This window comes from Bos javanicus, chromosome 4 (assembly GCF_032452875.1).
Source record: "Bos javanicus breed banteng chromosome 4, ARS-OSU_banteng_1.0, whole genome shotgun sequence".
Taxonomy (NCBI): domain Eukaryota; kingdom Metazoa; phylum Chordata; class Mammalia; order Artiodactyla; family Bovidae; genus Bos; species Bos javanicus.
In genome coordinates this window covers 87,682,314-87,707,438 of record NC_083871.1, presented here as the reverse complement: position 1 = coordinate 87,707,438, position 25,125 = coordinate 87,682,314, and the positions used below count along the sequence as shown (strand labels likewise).

At 40.0% G+C, this 25,125-nt stretch overlaps 2 protein-coding genes across 12 annotated transcripts in view; both read left to right on the top strand.

Moving 5' to 3' along the window:
* The window catches only part of CADPS2 (calcium dependent secretion activator 2), a 591,026-nt gene that overhangs the window by 175,126 nt on the left and 390,775 nt on the right, over positions 1–25,125 (top strand). The gene's annotated exons all lie outside the window — the stretch shown is intronic.
* Positions 14,476–18,792, top strand: LOC133246355 (E3 ubiquitin-protein ligase RNF133-like). The gene has a single exon (XM_061414563.1). It carries the CDS (start codon positions 17,431–17,433, stop codon positions 18,562–18,564), a length of 1,134 nt encoding a protein of 377 aa, XP_061270547.1. The 5' UTR covers positions 14,476–17,430; the 3' UTR covers positions 18,565–18,792.

The window sequence follows — 25,125 nt, the reverse complement described above, 5'->3', positions numbered from 1 at the left end:
TTCAAATCGCCCCCCACCAGTTTGGCTCAGGAGAGAGAAACCTCCAGCAGGAAGAGTTATGAGGACTGACCAGTCCTAAGTAGCAGTCGGGGGGCAGTCCAGTAACATCCTCACTTAAGAGTGGTGTCCAGTCACTAGAGAGAACTCCTGGCTATTCAGCACTGGAGAGATGAAAGGTTAAGAGGTTTGGTATGTGATGGAAGAGAACAAGAACCTCAGATAGAACATAGTAACAGGGGCAGTCACCCTTGTGAGGAAGGAGGTGCAGTCTCATGCCATTCCAGAGAGGATGTGTATAGGTTGGTTCGTCCACCACCCGGGTTTGGTAAATTCATAGTGCCAAAATTAGCCTCTGGATGGGGGTGTTTAGGCTCATAGATCATAAATTCAGAACAGTCCTGTGAACGGACTAACATCTTGGTGAAGCCAAAAGCAAGGCTGTTGGTTTACCTTTTTAAACTTACACTCTTCAGTCTTTGCTATAGTGTTTGCTGAATAGACCACTGTCTGAGATAACTATTGCTGTCTCAGCCTGAGTGTTCACCAACTTATGAGAAGTGAAAAGACATAAAGATAAAATAGAAATTTTTAGAAAGTAAAGAAACAATTACTTCAAGAATCAGTTATATGAGAAGACTTACTGAGACAAATGCTACCAAGATCAATGGAAAAAAATGTACAAATAAACACAATTAGGAATATAAAATGAAAATTAACTACAGATAGAATAATTTAAAAATTGTAAAATTACTTTCAATAATGCTATGCTGTAGATTAGGAAACTTAAACAATTGACTCAAGAAGAAATAGGAAACCTGAACTGTTATCCATTAAGATAGTGAAGTGATAATCCAATCTGTACTACTCAAAGAGACTAAGCTCAAATAGTTTTACCAAACCTTCAAGGAAAGTTAATTTCAAGAGTTGTCTCAGAAGTTAGGAAGAGAAAGCTTGTTTGAAGCTAGTATATCTTTGCAAATAACCAAATTTGGAAAATGTAATAATAAAAAACTAAAGACCAGTCTCATTTTATGTGGGTACATGTGTGTGTGAGTTGCTTAGTCATGCCTGACTCTCTGCGATCCCAAGGACTGTAGCCTGCCAGGCTTCTCTGTCCATGGAATTCTCCAGGCAAGAATACTGGAGTGGGTTGCCATTCCCTTCTCCAGGGGATCTTCCCAACCCATGGATCAGACCCAAGTTTCCTGCATTGTAGGCAGATACTTTACTGTCTGAGTCACAGAAAAGCCTATGGCTGCATGAATCCTTAATAAAATATTAAATTTTAGTGATATACATCAGGATGAAGTATGTTTTATCCTATGAGTGTGTGAATGATTCAGTATTAGAAAAACTTAAAATCACCAATTAGATTAAGAGGTAAAAGAGAAAAATTATATCATTTTATTAATGTGACAAAAATGGCCTCCCTATTCCTTGGGAAACACCAATGTTGAAATCAGGCCAATTAATAACCCTGCGCTTCCCTGATAGCTCAGCTGGTAAAGAATCCTCCTGCAATGTGGGACACCTGGGTTCAATCCCTGGTTTGGGAAGATCCCCTGGAGAAGGGAAAGGCTACTCCAGTATCCTGACCTGGATAATTCCATGGACTGACTGTACGGTCCATGGTGTCACAGAGTCAGGCACGACTGAGTGACTTTCTCTTCACTTCACAGTAGTCTCTGAGTATTCAAGTGAAAGGAAGAGTTACCCATTGCTCACTTTAAATCAAAACAAGGTGTGATTAAGCTTAATGAAGAAGGCATATTGAAAACAAGGATAGGCCAAAAGCTGGACTCTTGAACCAAACAGTTGGCTAAGTTGTGAATTCAAATAAAAAGTTCTTGAAGGATATCAAAAATGCTACTCCATTGTATCACTCATTCTTGTGAAGGATTAGAAAGCAAAACAGCCTTGCTGACAGGAGAAAGTGTAAAGGGTCTGGACAGACGATCAAACTACCCGCAACATCCCCTTAAGCCAAAACCTAATCTAGAAATAGGCGCTAGCTCTCTCTCTTTAATGCAATGAGGGCTAGGAGAGCCCTTTTGAACTGTGGTGTTGGAGAAGACTCTTGAGAGTCTCTTGGACTGCAAGGAGATCCAACCAGTCCGTTCTGAAGATCAGCCCTGGGATTTCTTTGGAGGGAATGATACTGAAGCTGAAAGTCCAGTACTTTGGCCACCTCATGTGAAGAGTTGACTCATTGGAAAAGGCTCTGATGCTGGGAGGGATTGGGGGCAGGAGGAGAAGGGGACGACAGAGGATGAGATGGCTGGATGGCATCACTGACTCGATGGACGTGAGTCTGAGTGAACTCCGGGAGTTGGTGATGGACAGGGAGGCCTGGCATGCTGTGATTCATGGGGTCGCAAAGAGTCAGACACGACTGAGCGACTGAACTGAACTGAGGAGAGGTAAGGAAGTTACAGAAGAAAAGGTTGAAGCTAGCAGAGATTGGTTCATGAGGATAAAGGAAAGAAGCCATCTCCCCAACACTGCCTGGTGAAAGCAGCAAGTGCTGATGTAGAAGCTACGGCAGATCCATTCATTATACTAGTTAGAGACCAAAGTCTCTCTGAGACAATGTGGCTGCACTAAACAACAAATTTTCAACATAGTACAACAGCCTTATATCAGATAGGACTTTCATAGCTAGAGAGGAGAAGTCAATGCCTGGATTCAGAGAACTGGCTGGATCTCTTGTTAGGACTAATGCAGCTGGTGACTTTCAGTTGAAGCTCATGTTCATTTACCATTCTGAAAATCCCTGGTCCTTAAGAATTATGCTAAATCTACTTTACTTGTGCTCCATAAATGGAATGACAAAGCCTCAATGACAGCACATGCGTTTACAACATGGTTTACTGAATATTTTAAGCCTAATGTTGAGACCTACTGCTCAGAAAATTCCTTCCAAGATGCTAACTGCTCACTGATAGTGCACCTGATCACCCAGGAGCTTTAAGGATATACTACCAAATATTTTCACGCTTGCTAACACAACATCCATTCTTCAGTCCATGGATAAGAGAGATGGAGAAAAATCAAGTTAAAAACTTAACATCATCTAGCAACAACTCAAAAGTTGTAGAGAAGAAAGGAATGGTGAATTCCATCTCCTCTTTATATACTTACAGGTTAAGAGGTTGTCACATGCATTTTTTGATAGACTGTATGACTTTTCCTCTTGAGTTATATGAAATCAGTCATATAGTTTTCCTGCCTGTATAACCTGTTAGTATAATCTGTATCAAATGGAAAAAATCATGCCAGGAGAGCTAATCAAATTCTTGTTTTGATCTTGTTTTTATGGGAGGTTTGTGGATGTGAAGGAGCAAAAGCTATTTTTCTGAAGTTGGCATATACATTAAGATGATGATAATCACAATCCAGCTATATTTGCATGTATCCTTTATGAGTCATGAAATACTTTCCATAATGGGCAATCACTTATTAGTTGTTTAGCTGGAGATATTAACAGGCACAAAAATAGATCAGTAGTTATATATGTTATATATGGAAAAAATGATACTGAATGTTTTACGTCAATAGAGACTTCATTAGAATTAAAGGATTGTGAAAATCCCTTAAAGACCCTATCATCATTCTTATCTCATAAAATAAGTGAATTAAGACTATAATGTAAAGATGGTGATAGTGGTGGTAACACATATCGAACTGTATATTGAACTGAGCAGTGTTCTAAATGCTTTAGATACTGTACATTTTTTTCATTTAATCCTCATAAGAGTTCTGAAGGGTGGGTTCTGCTTCTTTCCCTATTTGACAAGTAAAGAAGCCAGGGCATATAGTTTCAAGTAATCTGTTCAAGGCTGCAGAACTAGTATAAGCACAGGATTCAAACCCGGGAAGCTTGGCTTCAGAATTAACTAAACCTGTGTAATTAACTAAACCTGAAGCTTCCCGCATAGCTCAGTCAGTAAAGAATCTGCCTGCAATGCAGGAGACCTGGGTTTGATTCCTGGGTCGGGAAGATCCCCTAGAGAAGGAAATGGCAACCCACTCCAGTTTTCTTGCCTGGAGAATCCCATGGACTGAGGAGCCTGGCAGGCTACAGTCCATGGGGTCACAAGAGTCAGACACAACTTAGTAACTAAACCACCACATGTGAAATGTAACAATTCCTATTCGTGTTAAAACTAATGAGAACTATCTAATACTATGAAATGTGATATGAACCAAAGACTTGTTTTTAAATATAAAAATGTCACAGCTTCATGAGCTTCATGAACCCGAGTCAAAGAAGCTTTGTGATCAGATGTGCCATTTGGGCTGTTTTATCATCAACTGCATGAAACACACTAGGGAATGTGGTACGTTAGCGTAGGGTATCTGGGCTGTGTGTGAATACACTGCTCCATCTGTGGGCAGGATTTTCCTATCATACCTCTCTGCCACTTAGTTTACATTACTTATTTGTCACATCAGAGTTCTTGAGTGAGGTTCAACCTTGACTTCATCTTTGAATTCCTGGATACACAGAAACAATTGATTCATGAATATATTAAAAGAAAAAAAGTTGTTTTTTTCCCTCCACGCAGTGCAGCATGTGGGATCTGGGTACCCTAACATCCTCCAGTGGAAGTGCTAAGTCCTAACCACTGGACCACCAGGAAATTCCCCAAAATTGGTTTTTTTTGATCACTGCTCTAGTACCCAGAACTGTGCACATAAGTCAGTTCTTGATAAATATTTGCATGAATGAATGATAGAATAATGTAGATATTGAGTAGATGGTTCTTGGATTGTCCTCCTGGAGCATATGTGAAGAACAGGCAGTGCCAAGCTTTTATGCCAGAGAATCACTTTTACTATGAAAAATCAGATCAGTAATTGATTTTATACAAATCAGTGTGCTAGGCTCTGAAGGAAGACAAACAAATATAATAAAATCCTACCCTCAAAGAACTTAGAATTGAGAATCAAAAAGCCTTTATTAGAGGTAAGAGTTAATTAATGTTTTCAACACCTGCATAAAAATATACCCATACAGTATATAATTTCCTAAGAAAGGATGTAGAAAATGAAGAAAATACTATTTATTTCTTTAAAATGTAGCTAGCACTTATTTTTACTTTAAAAGGTACATATATTGTATATCCTGGTAACCATAAATGCAACACTTTTTAATGATAAAAAGCCAGAGACAGTTCAGAGTAGAAAGAATATAATTTGTATTGGGTTAGGTGGTTTCTCGGAGAAGGCAATGGCACCCCACTCCAGTACTTTGCCTGGAAAATCCCATGGATGGAGGAGCCTGGTAGGCTGCTAAGAGTCAGACACGACTGAGCGACTTCACTTTCACTTTTCACTTTCATGCATTGGAGAAGGAAATGGCAACCCACTCCAGTGTTCTTGCCTGGAGAATCCCAGGGACAGGGGAGCCTGGTGGCTGCCATCTGTGGGGTCACACAGAGTCGGACACGACTGAAGTGACTTAGCAGCAGTAGCAGGTGGTTTCTGGGTTTGCAGGATCTGAGTGTGTCTTGAGCTGGGAAGAGAATGTCTATGGGTTGTTGAGATAGATAGTTGCACTTAGAAACTTTTTGCTTTAACTGTTACTACTGATATGATAATAGGGCCTTCTTTGAAGTACCAAAATGAACAAAATCTGGTACTTTTCTTTGGATAATATCTATTTAGCTTACGACCTGATGCATATTTATATAAGTATATATGTGTGGGTGTATATATCTTGATATACAAAAGATAATTAAAGGAGCATTTAAAAATTTGTAGGGTCAAGTTGGTTATATATTAGAAATAGTTGTTACTTTATGGCTGTATATTACTCCCTTTTTGTATCATTTTTTCAGATTCAGAGATGTGGATGGAATTTATTCTTGACTTTGGGAGAGAGAATGTGAGACAGATGGCCTCTGATCCTGCGATATTAAATAAGCCTTTTTCTGGACAACTGTTGTCAAAGTAATTCCTAGTGGAGGGAAGACATGTCAAATCATTGCCTGTTCTATTTTTTTTTTTTTAATGGATGACTGTATAATACAGAGGTTGCCAAAAGCTGCTGATAAGTCTTAATATTTTGAAGAATAAGTGCTTGAAAAATCAAACATTTGTTGGGTACCTTGAGCAAATTGCACTGTGTTGGTGTTGGGACAAGGTGGGGAAACAGAGTTTAGAGAAATAAGAGGACACTGCCCCTCTCGAGACATTCTACATCCAAAGAATAGCCAACATAAAGCATCCAACTACACTGTGTAACATGTAGCAAAATTAAATGAATGTCAAGTAGGTGCGGAAAGAATATGCTTAGTCTCTCAGTCATGTCCGACTCTTTGTGACCCCACAGACTGTAGCCCACCAGGTTCCTCTGTCCATGGGGACTCTCCAGGCAAGAATACTGGAGTGGGTCGCCATGCCCTCCTCCAGGAGATTTTCCTAACCCAGGCATCGAACCCAGGTCTACATTGCAGGTGGATGCTTTACTGTCTGAGCCACCAGGGAAGCCCAAGAATAGTGGAGTGGGTAGCTTATCCCTTCTCTAGGGGAACTTCCAGGCCCAGGAATTGAACCGGGGTCTTCTGCATTGCAGGAGGATTCTTTACCAGCTGAGCTACCTGGGAAACCCACAGAAAGAATAGGAGCAGGATATTTCAACTGGAGTGACTGCAAAAAAGATGGGGATCATTGGTTTTGTTTTAATATTGATTCATTCATTCATTTTGGCTGTGTTGGGTCTTAGTTGCAGCATATGGGTTCTTCATTGTGGCATGTGGGATCTTTCATTACAGTGCAAGGACACCCTAGTTCTGACATGCAGACTTTAGAGCACTGGCTTAGTAGTTGAAGCTCATGGGCTTAGTTGCTCCGAAGCTCGTGGGATCTTAGTTCCCTGACCAGGGATCGAACCTATGTTCCCTGCATTTCAAGGAGGATTCTTAACCTCTGGACCACCAGAGAAGTCCCTGGGGTCAGTCTTGAAGGATGACAAAATGTTCCTAGGTAGAAAACAGGAAAGAGCCTTCATCAAATGGGGAATGGGGAGAGGACCCTTTTATTGAACTCCCACCATGCTAGCAGTGTGCTTGGTGAATTACAAAGAGATGTGAAATGGATCGTCTGATACTCAGCATGGCCAGGAAGGCAGGTATTACTTCCCCATCTTACACATGAGACAGCCAAGTGTCAGGGTGACTTAGCTTACACAGCTAGCACATGGCAAAGACAGGGTTTCGTGGCGGATCTGTTTCACGTAGCCTTGTGCTTTAGTACCGTTTCTGCTAGTGTGATGACTCTATTGCTGGTTTTATCCTTCTCTGCTGCCTCCCAGGAGGGATTAAATTCCCTAATAAATAAGTAAGGGTTTGTGACCTGTGAATTGGAAAAACTTAAGGGATCTAAGGGGGAAAATCCTCTTAAATACCACTGCCTTGCTATTTCTTACTGCTGAGAGCTCACTCTGAGTTAACCGCACTCCGGGGAACTGGTCTTAGAAAGACAAAGCTTATACAGGCCTTTGATGACCGATAGCGGCCTAAGAAGGTCTCCAGTCTTCTTCATGGTTTTAGGGCAACTTTGAAACAACAGAGCTCCAAAAGCAGGCTCCTCATCCTCAGCGATTCTTAACTATAGGAGCAAAATCGTCCGTTAATAGAACAGGGAAAGTTCTTGTGGTTATTCTAAAGATTCTGTACCCGCCCCCTACCCTGCTTTGAGTATATTGCCTCTTCTCCACCCCTTTGAACAAAAATTGAATCTAAATGATTGAGTTAATATTAAAATGTATTTTTTCCCCTAGACTCAGAGAAAGATAACAATACCACCAATTACTGTCCTTAATCTTGTTTTTAAGGATGTTCAGCTCCTTTTTCTGCCCTCTTAATGAACAGGCTGTGGTGTGAGGCTTTTCCCCCAATTACTTTCCAAACTACTAGTAATGTGTTTCTCTTTGTTGATGGTCATTCTGTCCTCTAACTTAGTAGATTGACTGAGAAAGAAAAGTTGTTCTCAATTTGGTGTTCAACTGTTTTAATTCAGAATGTGGAAGAAAGTATAATTTATGTAGGTTGATTTCTGCCTGTTAAAGTATAAATGAATTTAGTTATATTCCAAATGCTCATTTATCTTAGCATTCAGATATGGCTATAAGAAATTCTGTTTTATGAGTGTTCAATCTGTAGAAGAATTAAAGATTAACCACATTATGCATATTTAACTATTCTGTTGCTTGAACTAAATGATCACCCTTACGAAGATAAAATTAACTAGATCAGCCTTATTGTGTGAGTAATATTACAGGTTAGAATCTAGAGGATAAGACATTGCAATTTAATTAACCTTCATTGAGAACCTATGATGTGCCAGAAGCTGAGTATTAAAAAAAATGAGAGTAAGATTTAGTCCCATACCATGAGATTAATAGAGAAGAGCATTTTGTAGAGGGAACTATATCAGTTGCTATCTAAAAGCTCAATGTAAGGGTAGTGATTCTTTTCATTTTTAATTGGAGAATTACTGCTTTACAATTTTGGTTTCTGCCATACAACAGTGTGAATCAGTATACATGTGTCCCCTCCTTGAACCTCCCTCCCCTCCCCACCGTCTCCTCATCACAGAGCACCAGGTGGAGCTCTCTGTGTTATACGGCAGCTTCCCACTAGCTGTCTGTTTCACACATGGTCGTTTTTCCGTCAGTGCTGCGCTCTGAATTCATCCCACCCTCTCCTTCTCCCGGTGTGTCCACAACTCTGTTCTCTATGTCTGCATCTCTGTTCAAGGGCAGTGTTTTTTTATAAACTACTTTTTAAAAGGTCAGTATCTGTCACTACTCAGGAGTCTAGATGGGCTCAGCAATTGGTCTCAGCTGGATTCAGTCGCATTTGTGCCATCACCTCAGCATTAGGAAGACATCTCTGCTCATCATGGGTGTTCGCACATATTTGTCCATCTATGGGTTGACCTAGGTCGCCTCAGCTGGTACACTTGTGCCCTCCTCTATCAGGCTAGCCTTCTGTGCTATAGGATAGCAGGATTTCAAGAGTGAAGGGAGGGAGAGCAAAGCCTTTGAGGCTTAGACTTGGAACTGGCGCATCATCACATCCGTGCCAGTCTTTTCACCAATTTGAGTCACCAATCTATCCAGCTTCAAGAGGTGTAGAAATAAATTCCACCTCCTGATGAAGGACCTGGCAAGTCACACTGCAAAGGCATCATTAGGAGGGAAGTACTTAGGCCCATTTTGTAATTAGTGTTCCTACTGTAGGTACAGTTTCATAAAAGGAACAAAAAGTCTGTCTAAGGTCTCCATAAAATGAGTGCTGCAGTAGGAGCCCAGGAAGCTGTAAGCCCTGTGAGTTGAAGAAGCATACATTTCAGGCTGATAATAGTGGAAAATGAGGTTGAATTGAAGGAGAGAGGACCAGGCTGGAGAAGTGTCTGTTGAAGTTTCTAGAAGCTTGGATGTTATCCTTTGGATAGACGGAACCATCTAAGGTTTTAGACAAATAGGAATGCCATCGTGAACTTCATTACTTTTTTTGATAGGTTGCTCTGGCAACAGAATGATTTCAAGGTGAGCAAAATATTGCTGGAGATTAGATGCTGTTGCCAAATTCTAGACTGTGGAATGACGACGATGAAGCCAGTGAAAAGTACTCACTCACATGTGGTAAAGCTGACCATGTTGCTCATTCTTTCAAACTCCTTTGATGCAGGTGCTGTGTTAGGTGTTTGAGAAACGCTAGTGAGAATCCCCTTTAATGTTATAAAGGCTTCTTGGAGCTATGGGCTCCTGGAAGCTCTTAGACAAGTTATACCTTTCTCATGCATCTCACTGTTAGGAGTGCAGATAATTGAGAAGAACAGTGATCCCGGCTTACATAGTGAAGAAGTGATGGCTAGTGAGATGGTAATTTAAAATGTCTGTTTTGGCTGTTCTTTCTTATATATTTAGTTACCAGAGCTTTTAGTGATACTGAAAATTATTATATTGTTTAATATAAAGAATACTGAATGAGGCGTTTCTGTTGTTCAGTCACCAAGTTGTGTTTGATTTTTGTGATTCCATGGACTGCAGCACGCCAGGCTTCTCTGTCCCTCACCATCTCCTGGAGTTTGCCCAAATTTCCAGTGAATGAGGAGTAGGAGTAAATTTTGTAACTTTCACGCATCTGTATCTGCCCCCTAGTATAGTGTGTGACTGTCAATGTAATTCAAAAGCTCATATATTAGTTTTTAAATTTACCGTATTCCATTTTAGCATATTCAGAGCTCTTTCCTGGGTTCAGAAATAAGTGGAAAATGTATTTGTATGTGAAAAAAATTTTGTTGCATGTGTCTGAGAGAATATGTGGCAGTAATGATTAATTTATGGGAGAAATTTTGAAAAAAATGTAAGGATTTACCAATTTGCAATCAAATGTAATAACATCTTAAAATAATTTACTGTTAGAATTCTTTAGAAATAAAGATACCTCTTTCAGAAAGTATTTATCATTAGCCTTACTCACTTTTTCTTGTTCTTAGTCTACTTAGAATCAGTATTCTGTTCCTGCTAAATCCCATTATGATGCATTTAATTACTCACAGAAACCCTGCTGCTGCTGCTGCTGCTAAGTCGCTTCATTCGTGTCCGACTCTGTGCGACCCCATAGACGGCAGCCCACCAGGCTCTCCCATCCCTGGAATTCTCCAGGCAAGAACCCTGGAGTGGGTTGCCATTTCTTTCTCCAATGCATGAAAGCGAAAAGTAAAAGTGAAGTTGCTTAGTCGTGTCCAACTCTTAGCGACCCCATGGACTGCAGCCCACCAGGCTCCTCAGTCCCTGGGATTCTCCAGGCAAGAGTACTGGAGTGGGGTGCCATTGCCTTCTTCGACAGAAACCCTATCCAGTTGTTATTCTTAAGATTAAAATCAAATCCAGTGTGTTTTGTGGATTCCTAGAGATCTCTGATAATACTTGGATAAAGCAACTTGTGAGGTAGTTTACTGAAGCTTTTTCAGTATCCTCTGCATTTAGAGATACATCCACACAGTATTGTCCAGATAGTATTTAGCTATTTTTCTTATCAAAGTCGAGATTTCTGGATGTTTGAGCATTCTTGACAGGTTGATGATTAGTGGAGGGATAGAGATCAGGTGATTTCTCTCCATCAGGTTAATGAAAATTATAACCTTCTTGAACTTATTTGGAACCTAGAAATTAGGACATGTACATGCATGTACCTAATTGGTGTATAACTCTCTTCTTCCACCTAGATGATGACCCTCTGAGAACAATGGTGCTGTGTCCCTGGTGACATAGGCTCTGGCTCACATCAGTACCTTGTGTATACTGAATAATACATTTATCATGGTTAGTGGTTATATAGGTATAATTCCGCTGGGTAAATCTTGGGAACTTTGTTTAGGTACTCACCTTCCAGTTGGTACCCGTTCCCTTTGGTGGCAGGACACTGACTGACTTTATGTTCCTTCCTGCCATGTGCTCAATCAGGGAAGGGATTTTCCATAGCAGGATAAATCATGGTTAACCTGAGCCAAACATGATAATTCTACCCTGGTTACCAGTGGGTCCATTCAGTGTGGGTTTGCTAAAGCACTGCTACCGAAGGAGACGTTGAAGGACGTTTAGTTAGGTTTCTGGAAAATAAAATTGCCTTGCTCTTCTATGGAGAGATGTGAGAACAGTCTCTTTGTGCCTCTGAATGTGATCTGTCATTCTTCCCATTGAAACCTGGAACAACAGTAGCTAGCCTGGGGGATAATGAAATGAGCCTGTAGATGAGAAAAATCAACTTACTATACTTAGACGTAGGGTGGCAACATGGAAGGGCAGCCAAGGATATTTGGAGCATGGAATGAGCCAACCTTTGTATATTTCAGCCTCCTTTGGTTGAACTTTGCAGGCAGGCTAATGAAAGCCTCTTTAATTCTTGGATGTTAAAAAGATAGAAAGGTTAGATATTGAATAAATGGTCTAATAGTCAGAAATTAACATTAGTCATCTGTTTTCCTCTCCTCCCCCCAGCCCCACTGCCCAACTTCCCTTCTGTCGTGTTCAGACATCCTGGCCCCAGGATAGAAGACCCCTGGACCTGGTCCTGATAAAATGGATGCAGTTTTGTATCAGGCTTCATAGGATTATAGGCATTTGTGCAAGTGTCTGCTGTTTTAATCTCAAAGATCAGGAAACGGAGACAGGTTGGGGACTCCTCCTTATTGGATGTATTGCCAATTATAAACTTCATGATAAGAGCTCGGACCTAATTTCTCAGGGACAGGTGAATCTGGGGATGAGTCCTCCCTCCCAAGGCTGTTATTGACATTTTGGGTCAGGTAATTACTTCCTGCTCAGGGCTGTTTTGTGGATTGTAGAATATCCAGCAGTATCCCCGTCCTCTACGCACTGGATGCAGTAGTACTCTCACACTGTGACAATCGAGAGTGTCTCCAGAAACAGCCAACTATTTCTTGGGAGACAAAATTATCCCCCACTTGAGAACTGCTATGTTGGGGGTAAAAAATTGTTTCTTACCAGTGCGTTTGTCCTAAGAGAGGGGGGACGTTCTGGCTGCCATTGCCTAAGCAGTTCATCGTACAATGAGAAAGAGACAATGAATTATTAATACTAAGTTTTTCAAATTGGTCTTTTCAACCATATGATGAGCCTTTAGATTTGAGATGTCTTGAGCTAAAATATAGCTACCGCTTAAATTCCTTCAGCTTTCAAGATCAGCAACTGATCTTTAGCAAGCTAAATTGTATTGTTTTTAAAATCCTGTCTTCAGTTGTTAAATAATTGCATGTCTAACAAACAGCCTCTGATATGATGATAACTGTCTTCTTGATAAGGTTTTATTTTGTCAGTGTTAATAAATGTCAGTTTACATTCCCCAGAAGCAGCAGCATGTTGAATCTTTAGGCCTGGGATAAGCATTTAATGTTGCAAGACAGAGGGAATGATTTGTTTCTGCTTCCCACGGACTGACTGGCATATTGGGTAGCATAAAACCATACCTGAGAACTGATGACTGGCCAGAAACATGCAGTCATATATGAATGATTTCTAGTTTGCCTCTCAGATGGGAAAACAATGAGCAAAAAGTGTTTAGGCAGCTTTCAGTCTCTCTAGAACTAGGAAAGAAACTCAGGTATTTAAAAAGTTATCTGTTTTTTGCTTTAGAGTTTATTCATATTAGCATATGTCATGAGTCATGGCTGCCTAGCTTTTTGGCCAATAGGATTTCAGTATGCAGTGCATTCATATAAACTCTCGGATTGGCTTAACTGGTTCTGATGTCACAATTTCCCCCATTAGGAAGTCACAGTTTTCTTGAAATCACATTGTGCTAATAACAAATCCTGTTATTCTGTTTCATTATGAGAAAGATAATCTACCAAAAATAAAAATGCTGGAAGGAGCAAGATATCTTTGATCCATGCAGACCTTTTCCATTCCTGTGCTTTAATTATCTCCTACCAACCCTTGAAGCTAACTTCCTAACTTTCTTCCACAACGAATGCTGTTGTATTTTTCACATTTGTCTGTTAATAGGCAAATGAAGGAATGAGCCTACTTAGAATTACTTCTTCAGCTCACAGTTCTGCTTCATCTCGACTGTGGAGGCTCGGCATCTTTCTACTACTAAGCCTTCCTGACTCAAAAGGAAAAGCCATTTGGACAGCCCACCTGAATATAACATTTCAGGTAGGAAGTCGCCTCATATCAGAATTGGGGGAGAGTGGAGTGTTCGGGAATCATTCTCCTCTGGAAAGGGTGTCTGGTGTGGTGGTACTCCCTGAAGGATGGAATCAGAATGCTTGTAACCCTATGACGAACTTCAGCAGGCCTGGGCAAACAGACCCTTGGCTGGCCCTCATTGAACGGGGTGGCTGTACCTTCACACGCAAAATCAACGTGGCTGCAGAGAAGGGAGCAAATGGGGTGATCATCTATAACTACCCAGGTACAGGCAACAAGGTATTCCCCATGTCTCACCAGGGAACGGAAAATATAGTTGCTGTGATGATAGGCAACCTGAAAGGCATGGAACTATTGCACTTGATTCAGAAAGGAGTCTATGTGAAGATCATCATTGAAGTGGGGAGAATGCACATGCCCTGGCTGAGCCATTACATCATGTCTCTATTCACCTTCCTGACCGCCACTGTGGCCTACCTGTTCCTGTACTGTGCCTGGAGACCTCGAGGGCCCAATTTTTCCACCAGGAGACAAAGGCAGCTGAAGGCAGATGTGAGGAAAGCCATTGGGAAGCTTCAACTGCGAGTGCTCCAAGAAGGGGACAAGGAGCTAGAGCCAGATGAAGACAATTGTGTTGTTTGCTTTGACATTTACAAGCCTCAAGATGTAGTACGTATTTTAACTTGCAAGCATATTTTCCACAAGGCGTGCATCGACCCTTGGCTTTTAGCCCATAGGACATGCCCCATGTGCAAGTGTGACATTCTGCAAACTTAAGAAACCCAGGGGATCTCCTGAAGATGTAACTGAGTCTTTCCGGTGATTAAAGTTAAGATGAATTCTCTTTTAGCACTTTATGTAGAGAGAAAATTCAATTGCAACTTCTCTACACAAGTACTAAAGAGGGTGAAATTTGGTTTTAAAAATAAAACTCCGTATCATGTCCAGCTATTTGAACTTGTTTTTCTAGTGTTTTTTTATACATTTTTGTGCTTATCTAAGTAAGGGCTTTAGTATACATTAAGCCTTGATTTTCAAATTACAATGATTGTGATATTGATGCCATGGAGAATTAGTCATAATATTTTAAAGTTTCTTTATACTAATTTTTAATTAGTTTAATTTTTGGTATCTAATAATACTTCTGTTCAGTAAACATAATTATAAGCTGAGATCTTGATTTAATTTTCCACAGTTAATTTTATTAATACCCAGGAAATCTGGTTGCCAAATCTACTGACTGGGAAGGAAATGTGTTCTGAATAATTATTTTAGATGCCAGTACTTTTGGTTATATATCTAAAAATATTTTAAATTATTATAAGCCTCATTGAGGGCAGCATTATATATTTTAAAAAATGTATCTTTGTTTGCCAGACCCCTTTAAACCCTAGCATAATGTATCAACTATGGTTGTAGGTTTTCCTTCTAGAATTGACTCTAGGAAATACTAAATGGGACTGAGCAACTTCACTTTCACTTTTCACTTTCATGCATTGGAGAAGGAAATGGCAACCCACTCCAGTGTTCTTGGCTGAGGAATCCCAGGGACGGGGGAGCCTGGTGTGCTGGGGTCACACAGAGTCAGACTGGAGCCGTCTCTGGGGTCACACAGAGTCAGACACGACTGAATCGACTTAGCAGCAGCAGCAGCAGCAGTATGTCTTTATTTGGGACATTTTGAAAATATAGACCTAAAGCAGAAGTAAAATTTTATTCAATTGCATTTCAAAATTGTATCTCTTACCTTTTTTTTTTCTTCTGGTAGATATCTGTGTAACAATAAGAGGCCTACAGATGTGGGTTTTGTTGCTTTGATGAAAATCTCTGGATAATATGCAAAAGCATTGATGTCCAACTCACGTGGCACTTTGTGAATGAACACACTGTGTACCTCACTGTCTGTTTTGAAGAGTGGGTGTGTGGAAATCAGATTAACGGCCTTTGGGAAAGAACATAGACCACTGTGAGCTGAAGGTGTCACATCAGTGTTTTTCTTTTAATGCTACTTTTTGATGGGCCCATAAGAAATCTTTTCTCCTTTGTCTTTCCTGCTTCAGGTTGTCATGTTGCTAATTGATATTTTATAAGAATACACTAGGAGAAGGTAATGGCACCTCACTCCAGTACTTTTGCCTGGAAAATCCCATGGATGGAGGAGCCTGGTAGGCTGCAGTCCATGGGGTCGCTAAGAGTTGGACACGACTGAGCGACTTCACTTTCACTTTTCACTTTCATGCATTGGAGAAGGAAATGGCAACCCACTCCAGTGTTCTTGCCTGGAGAATCCCAGGGACGGGGGAGCCTGGTGGGCTGCCGTCTATAGGGTTGCACAGAGTTGAACACGACTGAAGTGACTTAGCAGCAGCAGCAGCTTCTGTAGTTCTGGCAAGATGGAACCTGAAGTATCTGTTAGTACCCTATGCCTAGAGGTCAGAGACATTTATTTACAAGGTCAAAATTCTTGGCTTTGGCTTCCTAGCTGGTGAATAAGAACCACGGAGCAATTCTTCCAAGAAAGTGTATTGGCAGTACCAGTGAGTGCCCATGCCTGTTAGTTCACATGTCATTCTTTTGGCTTTGAAGTTATATTGTGCTCTTGGCCTCAGTGTAGCAAAAATACAGGCAGAACTAACAGTGTATGTGGGGTCTTCCACCAAGGATGTTTGCTGATTTAGGCAAACATTTTGTTAAAAGATTCAATGACCTTTAACAGTCACTGATGTCAGTGGTTAAATCTGAGGACCTCAAAGTTTGTCTTTCTAGAATCTATAGCTACATTTTTGTTCAGAGTAAACTGTGGTAAACCAATATTGCTCTATTTAATCTTTTCCCCTACACTCGTCCTCCTCTTTCCTCAAAATATTGTTAAGCTACTAACAGATGTCAAGGTCTGCAGAGAAATGACATTGGTCTTTTCTGTCTTTAGTGCTGCCAAAAGTGAGGGTAGTGAGGCTGAAGAAATTGAGTGGGATACCCTGCTTTTAAAAATTAAAACCAAATGGATCCAACAAACTTTTGAGCAAGGTTTGTTAAAGTTCAAAATTTTACATGCTAGATTAAAATTATATATTGTATGGTGAAAACATGAGTTAAAAACAGTGTTATTCACCACTTCTACCCCATATCTGGTCATAGTGCTAATTTTTAATTAACATTCATGGTTAAAACTTGGCTTTTTGTAACAGATATTTACTTCACTGATTGTGAAGGAAAGTGTTAATTGTATGGCTTTTCTTGCATATGTATTCAGGTTTTAAAATTCATGCATTATATAATTTTTATATTTTTTATTTTAATGTGATACCTGGTATCATAACATGTAACTCAAGGGCTGAATCTGTCCAGTAACATTGAAATTACCCATAGCAACATTCAAGGCATTCAACCAATAAATATACAGCATGCTCTAAGCTCTTACCTAATTGGCTGTGTTCTTTTATGTCATAATCACATCACCCAACAGTAAACAGTATCTAGAGTTACAGTAGTGAGACTGGGATTTTTTTTTTTTTCAATCTAAAGTTTTCCTCTTTCTCTCTCTCTCAAAAAAAAAAAAAAAATCCAAAACGCATAAGACTTCTTTAAGAATTTCTTACAAAAACATGCTGGAAGACAGTGGAACTTGTTTTCACCCAGAAGGTATTTTTCATTTTAATAGTTTACACTGATCATCAACAGATGTGGAAGCCACATCCTTTTGTTGGGTTGGTTCTTCAGTCACTTAAGCAGAGAGAGAGATGCATCTACTCAAGGTTGGCACTCAGAGAAACAATGCTGCCTCTTCCTGGCTCATGAAATTCAGCTTCCTTTGGCTGCTTAGCCAGCACTGTTGCAGAACCAGCGCTGTTTGGACTGCTTACATGAACATATCGTTTCATGTTGGGAATCGCATGTTGTCAGAGTTGGGAGAGACTGGCGTGTTTGGAAGAAGCTCGACTTTGAAGAGAGTGGCAGGAGTCATCGTGCCTCCAGAGGGAAAAACACAAAATGCCTGCAGCCCCAATACCAGTTTCAGGAAGCTGAAGAACTCGCAGACATGGCTCGCTCTTGTCGAACGGGGAGGCTGTACCTTCACCCAGAAGATCAAGGTGGCGGTGGAGAATGGAGCCAGTGGAGTGATCATCTATAACTTTCCAGGAACTGGCAATCAGGTCTTTCCCATGTCTCATCAGATATTTGAAGACATCGTTGTGGTGATGATTGGTAACTTAAAAGGCATGGAGATTTTGCATTTAATTCAGAAGGGTGTTCACGTGACCGTCACGATTGAGGTGGGAAGAAAACACATCATCTGGATGAATCACTATTTTGTCTCTTTTGTGATCGTCACAACCGCTACGTTAGTGTATTTCATCTTTTATCATATTCGAAGACTTTGGGTAGCAAGGGTTCAGAACCGGAGGTGGCAGCGGTTAACAAATGATCTCAAGAAAGCATTTGGCCAGCTTCAGGTTCGGGTACTGAAAGAGGGGGACGAGGAAGTAAGCGGCAATGGAGATAGCTGCGTAGTTTGCTTTGAACTCTATAAGCCTAACGATACAATTCGTGTTCTGACCTGTAAACATTTTTTCCACAAGAATTGCATTGACCCCTGGATCTTAGCCCATGGGACGTGCCCCATGTGCAAATGTGATATTCTTAAAGCTTTGGGGATTCAGATGGATGTTGAAGATGGAACAGAGTCCTTGCAAGTTTTAATGTCCAACGAATTGGCTGATATCCTGTCATCTAGTGAAGAGGGCACAAATAATGAACTTCCTCCTTCAGGAAGGTCAGATAAAGTGACACACGAGGAGGAGGAGGAGCCCGTTTCTTCTCAGGACGTCGGCCACTCTAATTCAGTAGCAGCGGACATCCATCCTCCGCCTTGACAGCATGGCCTTCGAGGAAGTGAATTAAACCTGTTTGTGAAATCAGGTCCTAAATACTGACAAGCAGTTTGTTCAAAGTGTGATTTTCGTGTCTTTTTTGTTGTTGTTACTTTGGTAATTTTCTGCATTTGTCAAGTCTCAGAAAAAAGAAAAAGCCCTAGCAGGGTTTTTTTTTGTTTTTGTTTTTCCTGTTTCTCACCTTTACTAAATGTAATTTTTTTGTCAGTGTATGTTGCTCCTGTGAGTATTTATGTTTATTTCTGTGTGCACATGAAGTTTTTTTTTTACTTTTTGGTCACCCCGTGTGGCTTGCAGGATCTTAGTTCCCTGACCAGAGATTGAACTCGGGCCACCACAGTGAAAGTACTAAGTCCTAACCTCTGGACTGCCAGGGAATTCCCAACCAAGGACAAAATTTATTCCTGAATTTTTTTGCATATATATTGGGCTTTATTTTGGTAGGAAAATTGTTAATATATTTACATGTTCCTTATAATACAGAAACTATCAATGAAATTTGAAAAACATAAATGAGCTTTTATAAGCTAGGGAGAATAAAATTTATCTTTTGATATTTTTAGTACAATATGCTAACTTGAAAGTCATTGTGCTGTGTTCTCTTCATTCTTGGTGTGAAAATTTTGCTGTATGGAATTGTACTGTTTTGACACATAATTCTGTTCAAGCCATTAGTACATTTTATGTGATCTGTGTATATACGGTGATAGGAATTTTAGAGTTAAAACACCAGAACTCTTTAAGGGAATAGCAGATATTTCAGCACCGAGTATTGCTAATCATAATTGTTACATGTTCATAATGTATAGAAAGACTTAAATAAAGAATTGCTGTGGTTAGTCATAGTGTATTTGTTTCACTTATGCCCTACCCCACTCCCTAGTTAATTTTTTGTAATTAAAACACTGTAACTATGTCATTATTTTGTAGATAAGTACTAGAATGTAGAAATTATTATGACTTGCTGGGATTGTTAGTTTTGTTCACTCTGTATTCCCAGGATCCAGACAACGCCTAACTCAAATATTTGAGTAAATGAATAATTATTTTTTGAATAATGTAATTATTATGTGTTAATCTGAAAAACCGGACTGTTTATCCAAATCACAGAAAATAGTGGAAACTTAATCCTGAAAATTTTCATCCCAAATCACTTTGATAAAACAAAAATTTAATTTTTAGCCCAGGCAGGATTCAGTATCACAATTTAGAATGGATAATTTTACTTAAGAGCCTTGAACTCTCCAAGGCTGACACAGGGATTTGAATTCTTGTACGACCCTAGAGAGAGCTCTATTAAGAGGAATTTTGTGAGCTGCTGTGTGATATCAATATTGGAATGCACAGCCAGGCAGGAAGGCAGTAGCTGATTCTAACTGCAATGCCAAGGAAGACTGTTTAAAGGAAGAAGTACGCTCCTCTAAGACCAGAGAGAACTGAGACACAGAAAAAATCTAAGCAGATGGCCAGGTGCTGGCAGTCCCCAGACCCAGGGTTCTCAGGTCATTATCGTTCTGTGTACTCTTGGCAAATTCATGTGGAGTGTGTATTCCATGTTAGACCTAACACTTGGGGAATTTGTTGTTTGCTCTTCACACTGATACCGACAATTGTCTTGTCCATCTTTCCACTACACACATTTTCTCCTTTCTCTCCCATGCCTCCACTCTGTTCATTATTGTCCATCTTAGATCTGACTTACCTTCATGTGTGAGAAATTGGCATGAATATGCTTTTATAATCAAGCATTTATTTGTTAATGTGGACATCAAACATTGAACACAATGTGCTTATGATCTTGATTTGGGATTTTCAACAGATGTTCATTAGAGGATAGTTAGAGTCTGTTTGAAACAGAAGGAAAAGGTCCCATCAGGGAACTCGGGAGCTATGATTGCTTTAGTGCCTACCAGGTGGCAGGCAGCGAGCGGCCTGAGTTCTTTGCGTAGCTGTTTCGTATGTCAGAACAAAACAGCAGTTTTAATCCTTGTCTTTAGAATGCTGTAAACAGATCAATAAACCACTTTTACTCTGGGTTTAATAACCAGAACCTGGAAATAGCACTGCTGTGTCAAATGTCAGGTATTATTCATTGTAATAGTTTTTCATACCTATTCTTTGGGCTATACGTTTTCTCTTATACCTAGTGATGCAAATGTATTTTACCATAATGGCGTGGGACCATAATATGAATTATTTTGCCCCTAATACCAATGTCATATGAATTTCCCTTGCATTCCTCATTTGTATATATTTTTGCATTTCTCTGGTAATTGATTCCCCATGCTCGCCTCACTAGGTAGGGGTTTGACACTCCTTATAAAAATGACACTTGTTTGTTTATTATGGGGATAACTTGGACTTAATGTTTACTGACATGAAAATGATTCTAAAGCACTTGACCACTGATTGAGTGAAGCTACAGGTAAGTTTACCTATACAGTAAATCATAAGTGTTGCCTCATATTCAAAGGCACAGTATGTTTATAGTATGTATCCCTGTTTCTTGGCTATAGATTTACTCTAGTCATCCTGTAGAGAGATGTTGGTCAGCCATAATATTTACAGTAATGTATTTCAAAGGATTTAGTGAGCCAGGATCTGGCATTTCTGATGGTATTTAAGCATAGTATATAAAGTGTTTTCTCCTATCACACAACTCACTGGTTTTTGAAGCAGCTGGCATGAACAAGTGGGAGAAAGGATCAGAGTTTGAAGAAGCGTTAAAGAGGAAGCCTTCACACATTGATACTGTGAAGTCCATTTAATGGCAGCTTCACGTTCCTGCTCCATCATTTACCGTGAGCACTAGTTTTTGTAGTTTAGAATTTGTTTATTTGGTTTTTGTACTTTTTCTTTTTTAATGATTAGTGCTTAGTAATGAAAAATAAGGATTATGGGTTATTATAATTATTAATACAGAAATATGCATACCTAGTTTTCTAAACTGTAAGAATTTTGGGGGGAGAAGAGGGATTAAGTAATGTACTTTAGGTTAGAGACATGATCTGGTCCCTGGGCACGGGTGTTAGAGTTGAATGCACACTTTACACTCTACAACACTTGCACATTTTATAATACTTCAGTGTATATTTGTTGTTGTTTAGTTGCTCAGTCATGTCCAACTCTTTGTGACCCAATGGACTGAGGTACACCAGACTTCCCTGTTGTTCACCATCTCCCAGAGCTTGCTCATACCCATTGAGTCGGTGATGCCATCCAACCCTCTCATCCTCTGTCATCACCTTCTCCTCCCACCTTCAATCTTGCCTGGCATCAGGGTCTTTTCTAATGAGTCAGCTCTTCGCATCAGGAAGCCGAAGTATTGGAGCTTCAGCATCAGTCTTCCAATGAATATTCAGGACTGATTGTCTTTAGGATTGGCTGGTTTGATCTCCTTAATGTACATATTAAGCTCAAATATCATCATAACCTCACAACCAAAATGTCCCTTTTTTTTTTTTTTTTTAATAGAGACACCACAGCTTATAACATCTGTCTTTACAATTATGCTGTCATTTTTGTCAGGCCTCTAAGATGTTTTCTTTGGTTTCAGCTGCTGGTAGGAATTTTTCTTCTCATTGTTGACGACCAGGGTAACTGATTTGGGGACGTTCCTACATTAGTAACATTTATCTCCTAATTCAGCAGCACTATTGATACTTCTTTGGTGGCTCAGATGGTAGAGATTCTGCCTGCAATGCAGGAGACCCAGGTTCTATCCCTGGATTGGGAAGATCCACTGGAGAAGGCAATGGCTACCCACTCCAGTATTCTTGCCTGGAGAATTCCATAAATAGAGGAGCCTGGCCAGCTACAGCCCATGAGGTCACAAAGAGTCAGATAAGACTGAGCGACTAACACTTCAACTTTCATGGCTGCCACATAAGTTCTGTCAGTTCTAAAAACTTCCCAACTTAACGGCGACTTCTTCAGCTTTCTTTCTCTGAATCCTCTTGACCTTCCTACCATTTGCTCTTTGTTCTCATCCCAAGCAGAGTTGCCCGTAACCATGCTTTCCCATCCCATCTTATCTTCTCCAGCTTCAGCCTAGAACCAGTTGTAAGACATTTCAGTCTTATTCTGTGTACCAAGTGATACCGAATTTCTTGTTTTCCACACTTTTTTTCTATAGTATCATTCGCCTACCCTGATTTGTCTCTGTTGATATCCACCAGATCTTTACTTCTGTTTAAAAATTCTTATATTAACCTCAGCTATTTCTATTCCTCCATAGACCAGTACTTCTTAGCCATGGCTACACATCAGAACCTCCTGGAGAGTTTTTAAAATGCTCAGTACCCTGACTGTACCCAAGACCTCTGGGATAGGGCCTTGGTACCGGGTACCCAGGTGTTTCCAATGTGCAGACAAGTTTGAGAACCACTGCCAAAAATAAGGCTGTTCCAAAAGGCCTTTATGTTAGTTGGGTTCCCAATTTTATCCTCTGATTCCTTCAGATTTACTTATTGTCATTTTCCTGAAAATATGTAGATAAACATCTAAATATCAAGTTATAAAGGATTACATTTCATGGAGAGAAATTGATAAACATTTCTGGGAGTATGGAGGAGTGGATTTCAACTAGAGAAGCAAGGAACTCTTAAATAAGGAAATAACATTTGAAATGGAGCTGCTCGGTGCGGAAAAGGACATCCTCATGGAAGGAACAGTGAACAACAGTGTATTTTAGAGAAGTTTGAGTGTCATGTAGAATTTTGGTTACGGAAAATGAAGAACAGGAATTTTGGAAGCGGTTGTAATAACCCAGGAGTTGATAAGGTGAAAATACGAACAAAAACAGCAGGTGAATTGGGTGAGATGAATCAAAGATGGGTCATGTCCCAGATAATATTCTTTGATTTTATTTGCTGATGGGAATTTTCTACTTCATTTCTTACTGACCAAAGTAGCAGTGATTTCAAAACTTACCTCTACCCGTAATTTTCATCTGCAGTTTAGCAACCCGCAGAGTGAATGCAAAAGAGAAGGGGGTGGTCTAGCAGGAGTTGAGGAGGAGTGAAGAGTTAAGGATGACTCCTTGGTTTCTGACCTGGGCCTATAGGAGGTGGTATCATTCACTGAGGTAGAAAATATAGTTAGATGAAGCAAGTTTAGGGTAGAAGGGGAGTTCCAATTTTTAGTATGCTCAATTTGAGGAACCCAAAGAACTTACAGGTGTTTTACTACATGACTCCAAGTATAGGTCTGTGCTAATTAAGGTAAAATACAGCAAAAGACATGATATATGCTAAGTGCTTAATTGTAGTAATTTATTAATGAGAATTCATCTGTTTACTTTCACATTAATTGTAATTTACTATTAAATGAAATTTAATGTTACTACTTTGAACCCCTATCTCCATTTGCAAAGTTGTAGTAATAGGCCTTTTTCTCTCAAAAGTGTGTGACAGCCTAAGTAAAGTTGATGATTGTCAAAATGATGATGAGGGTGGTAGTGATAACAAGAGCTACAGTACACTTACCATTATATAAGCTTCACAGGTAGAAACCCACTAATCCTAACAGTAACTCTGAGGTAGGTGTTATCAATACCCCCATTCTTTAGATGAGGAAACTGAGGCCCAGCCAGGCTAGTAACTTGCCTAAAGGTAAACAGTCAGTATGTGGCAGAGCCTGTATTTGAACTCGGTCTGGTTCCACAGCTCCTGATCTTTACTACTACACTACAGGTGGCTTGAACAGCTAGTTTTTAAGTAATGGAGAACATGTTTAGGTGAGTCTAATGTTGAGGACTTAAAGGATTGGACCTTAGAAGAAAAATCTTAACTATAGGCTCTGAAAGTGCTAACAGGAGGAGGTTAAAGTAGTAACTCATGAGATCTCAGTGTAATTAGGACAGAGGCGTGTGGGTAGACAGGGGTGTGGGAAGGGTACATCTGATTGAGTGAAAAAGCAAAATTAAGCTCTAGGAATGGCCACTCCCAATTAGAGGTACTGATGCTGAAAACTAGTCATTCCCTCATGTAAAAACTTTAGTCAGAGGGGTTTTCCATACCCTTCCTTTCCTCTGAAGTTGGAAAGGGACAAAAAAGAAATTTTTTATAATTCTCCTAATAACATCAGTTTGTTTTAGAAGTTTGGGCCTTGGAAGCACACTTGCCCTATTGAAAAGAACATCATGCTTTTCCATCCGATGACCTGCACACTCATATCCTTGCCCTAGGGCAGAATATCTCGGAACAGTGGTCCTCAGACCAGCAGCATGAGCTTCACCTGAACTCATATAGTTGTTGGAACTCACAGTCTCAGGCCCCACTGCAGACCTAAACTCTGGGGGACCCAGAATCTATTTTAGCAAGTCTTCTATTTGATTCTGATGGACATTCAAGTTTAAGAACCTCTTCTGTCTCAGAGGGTCAGTTCATTCTCAGAAACGGATGCATCACACAGTTGTAATCAGATAGAAATAATGTAAATGAAAATAATTGTAAATTTTAAAACGTCGCACAAGTAAGAGTTGTTAAATTTTCCAAGACACACATTTAGGTGCATTTCAGGTGCCGCTGCTCTCAGATTTTA

What these genes read in the sequence shown, in the direction of transcription:
- LOC133246355 (XM_061414563.1), top strand. Translation starts at nt 17,431, where the DNA reads ATGCATCTACTCAAGGTTGGCACTCAGAGAAACAATGCTGCCTCTTCC.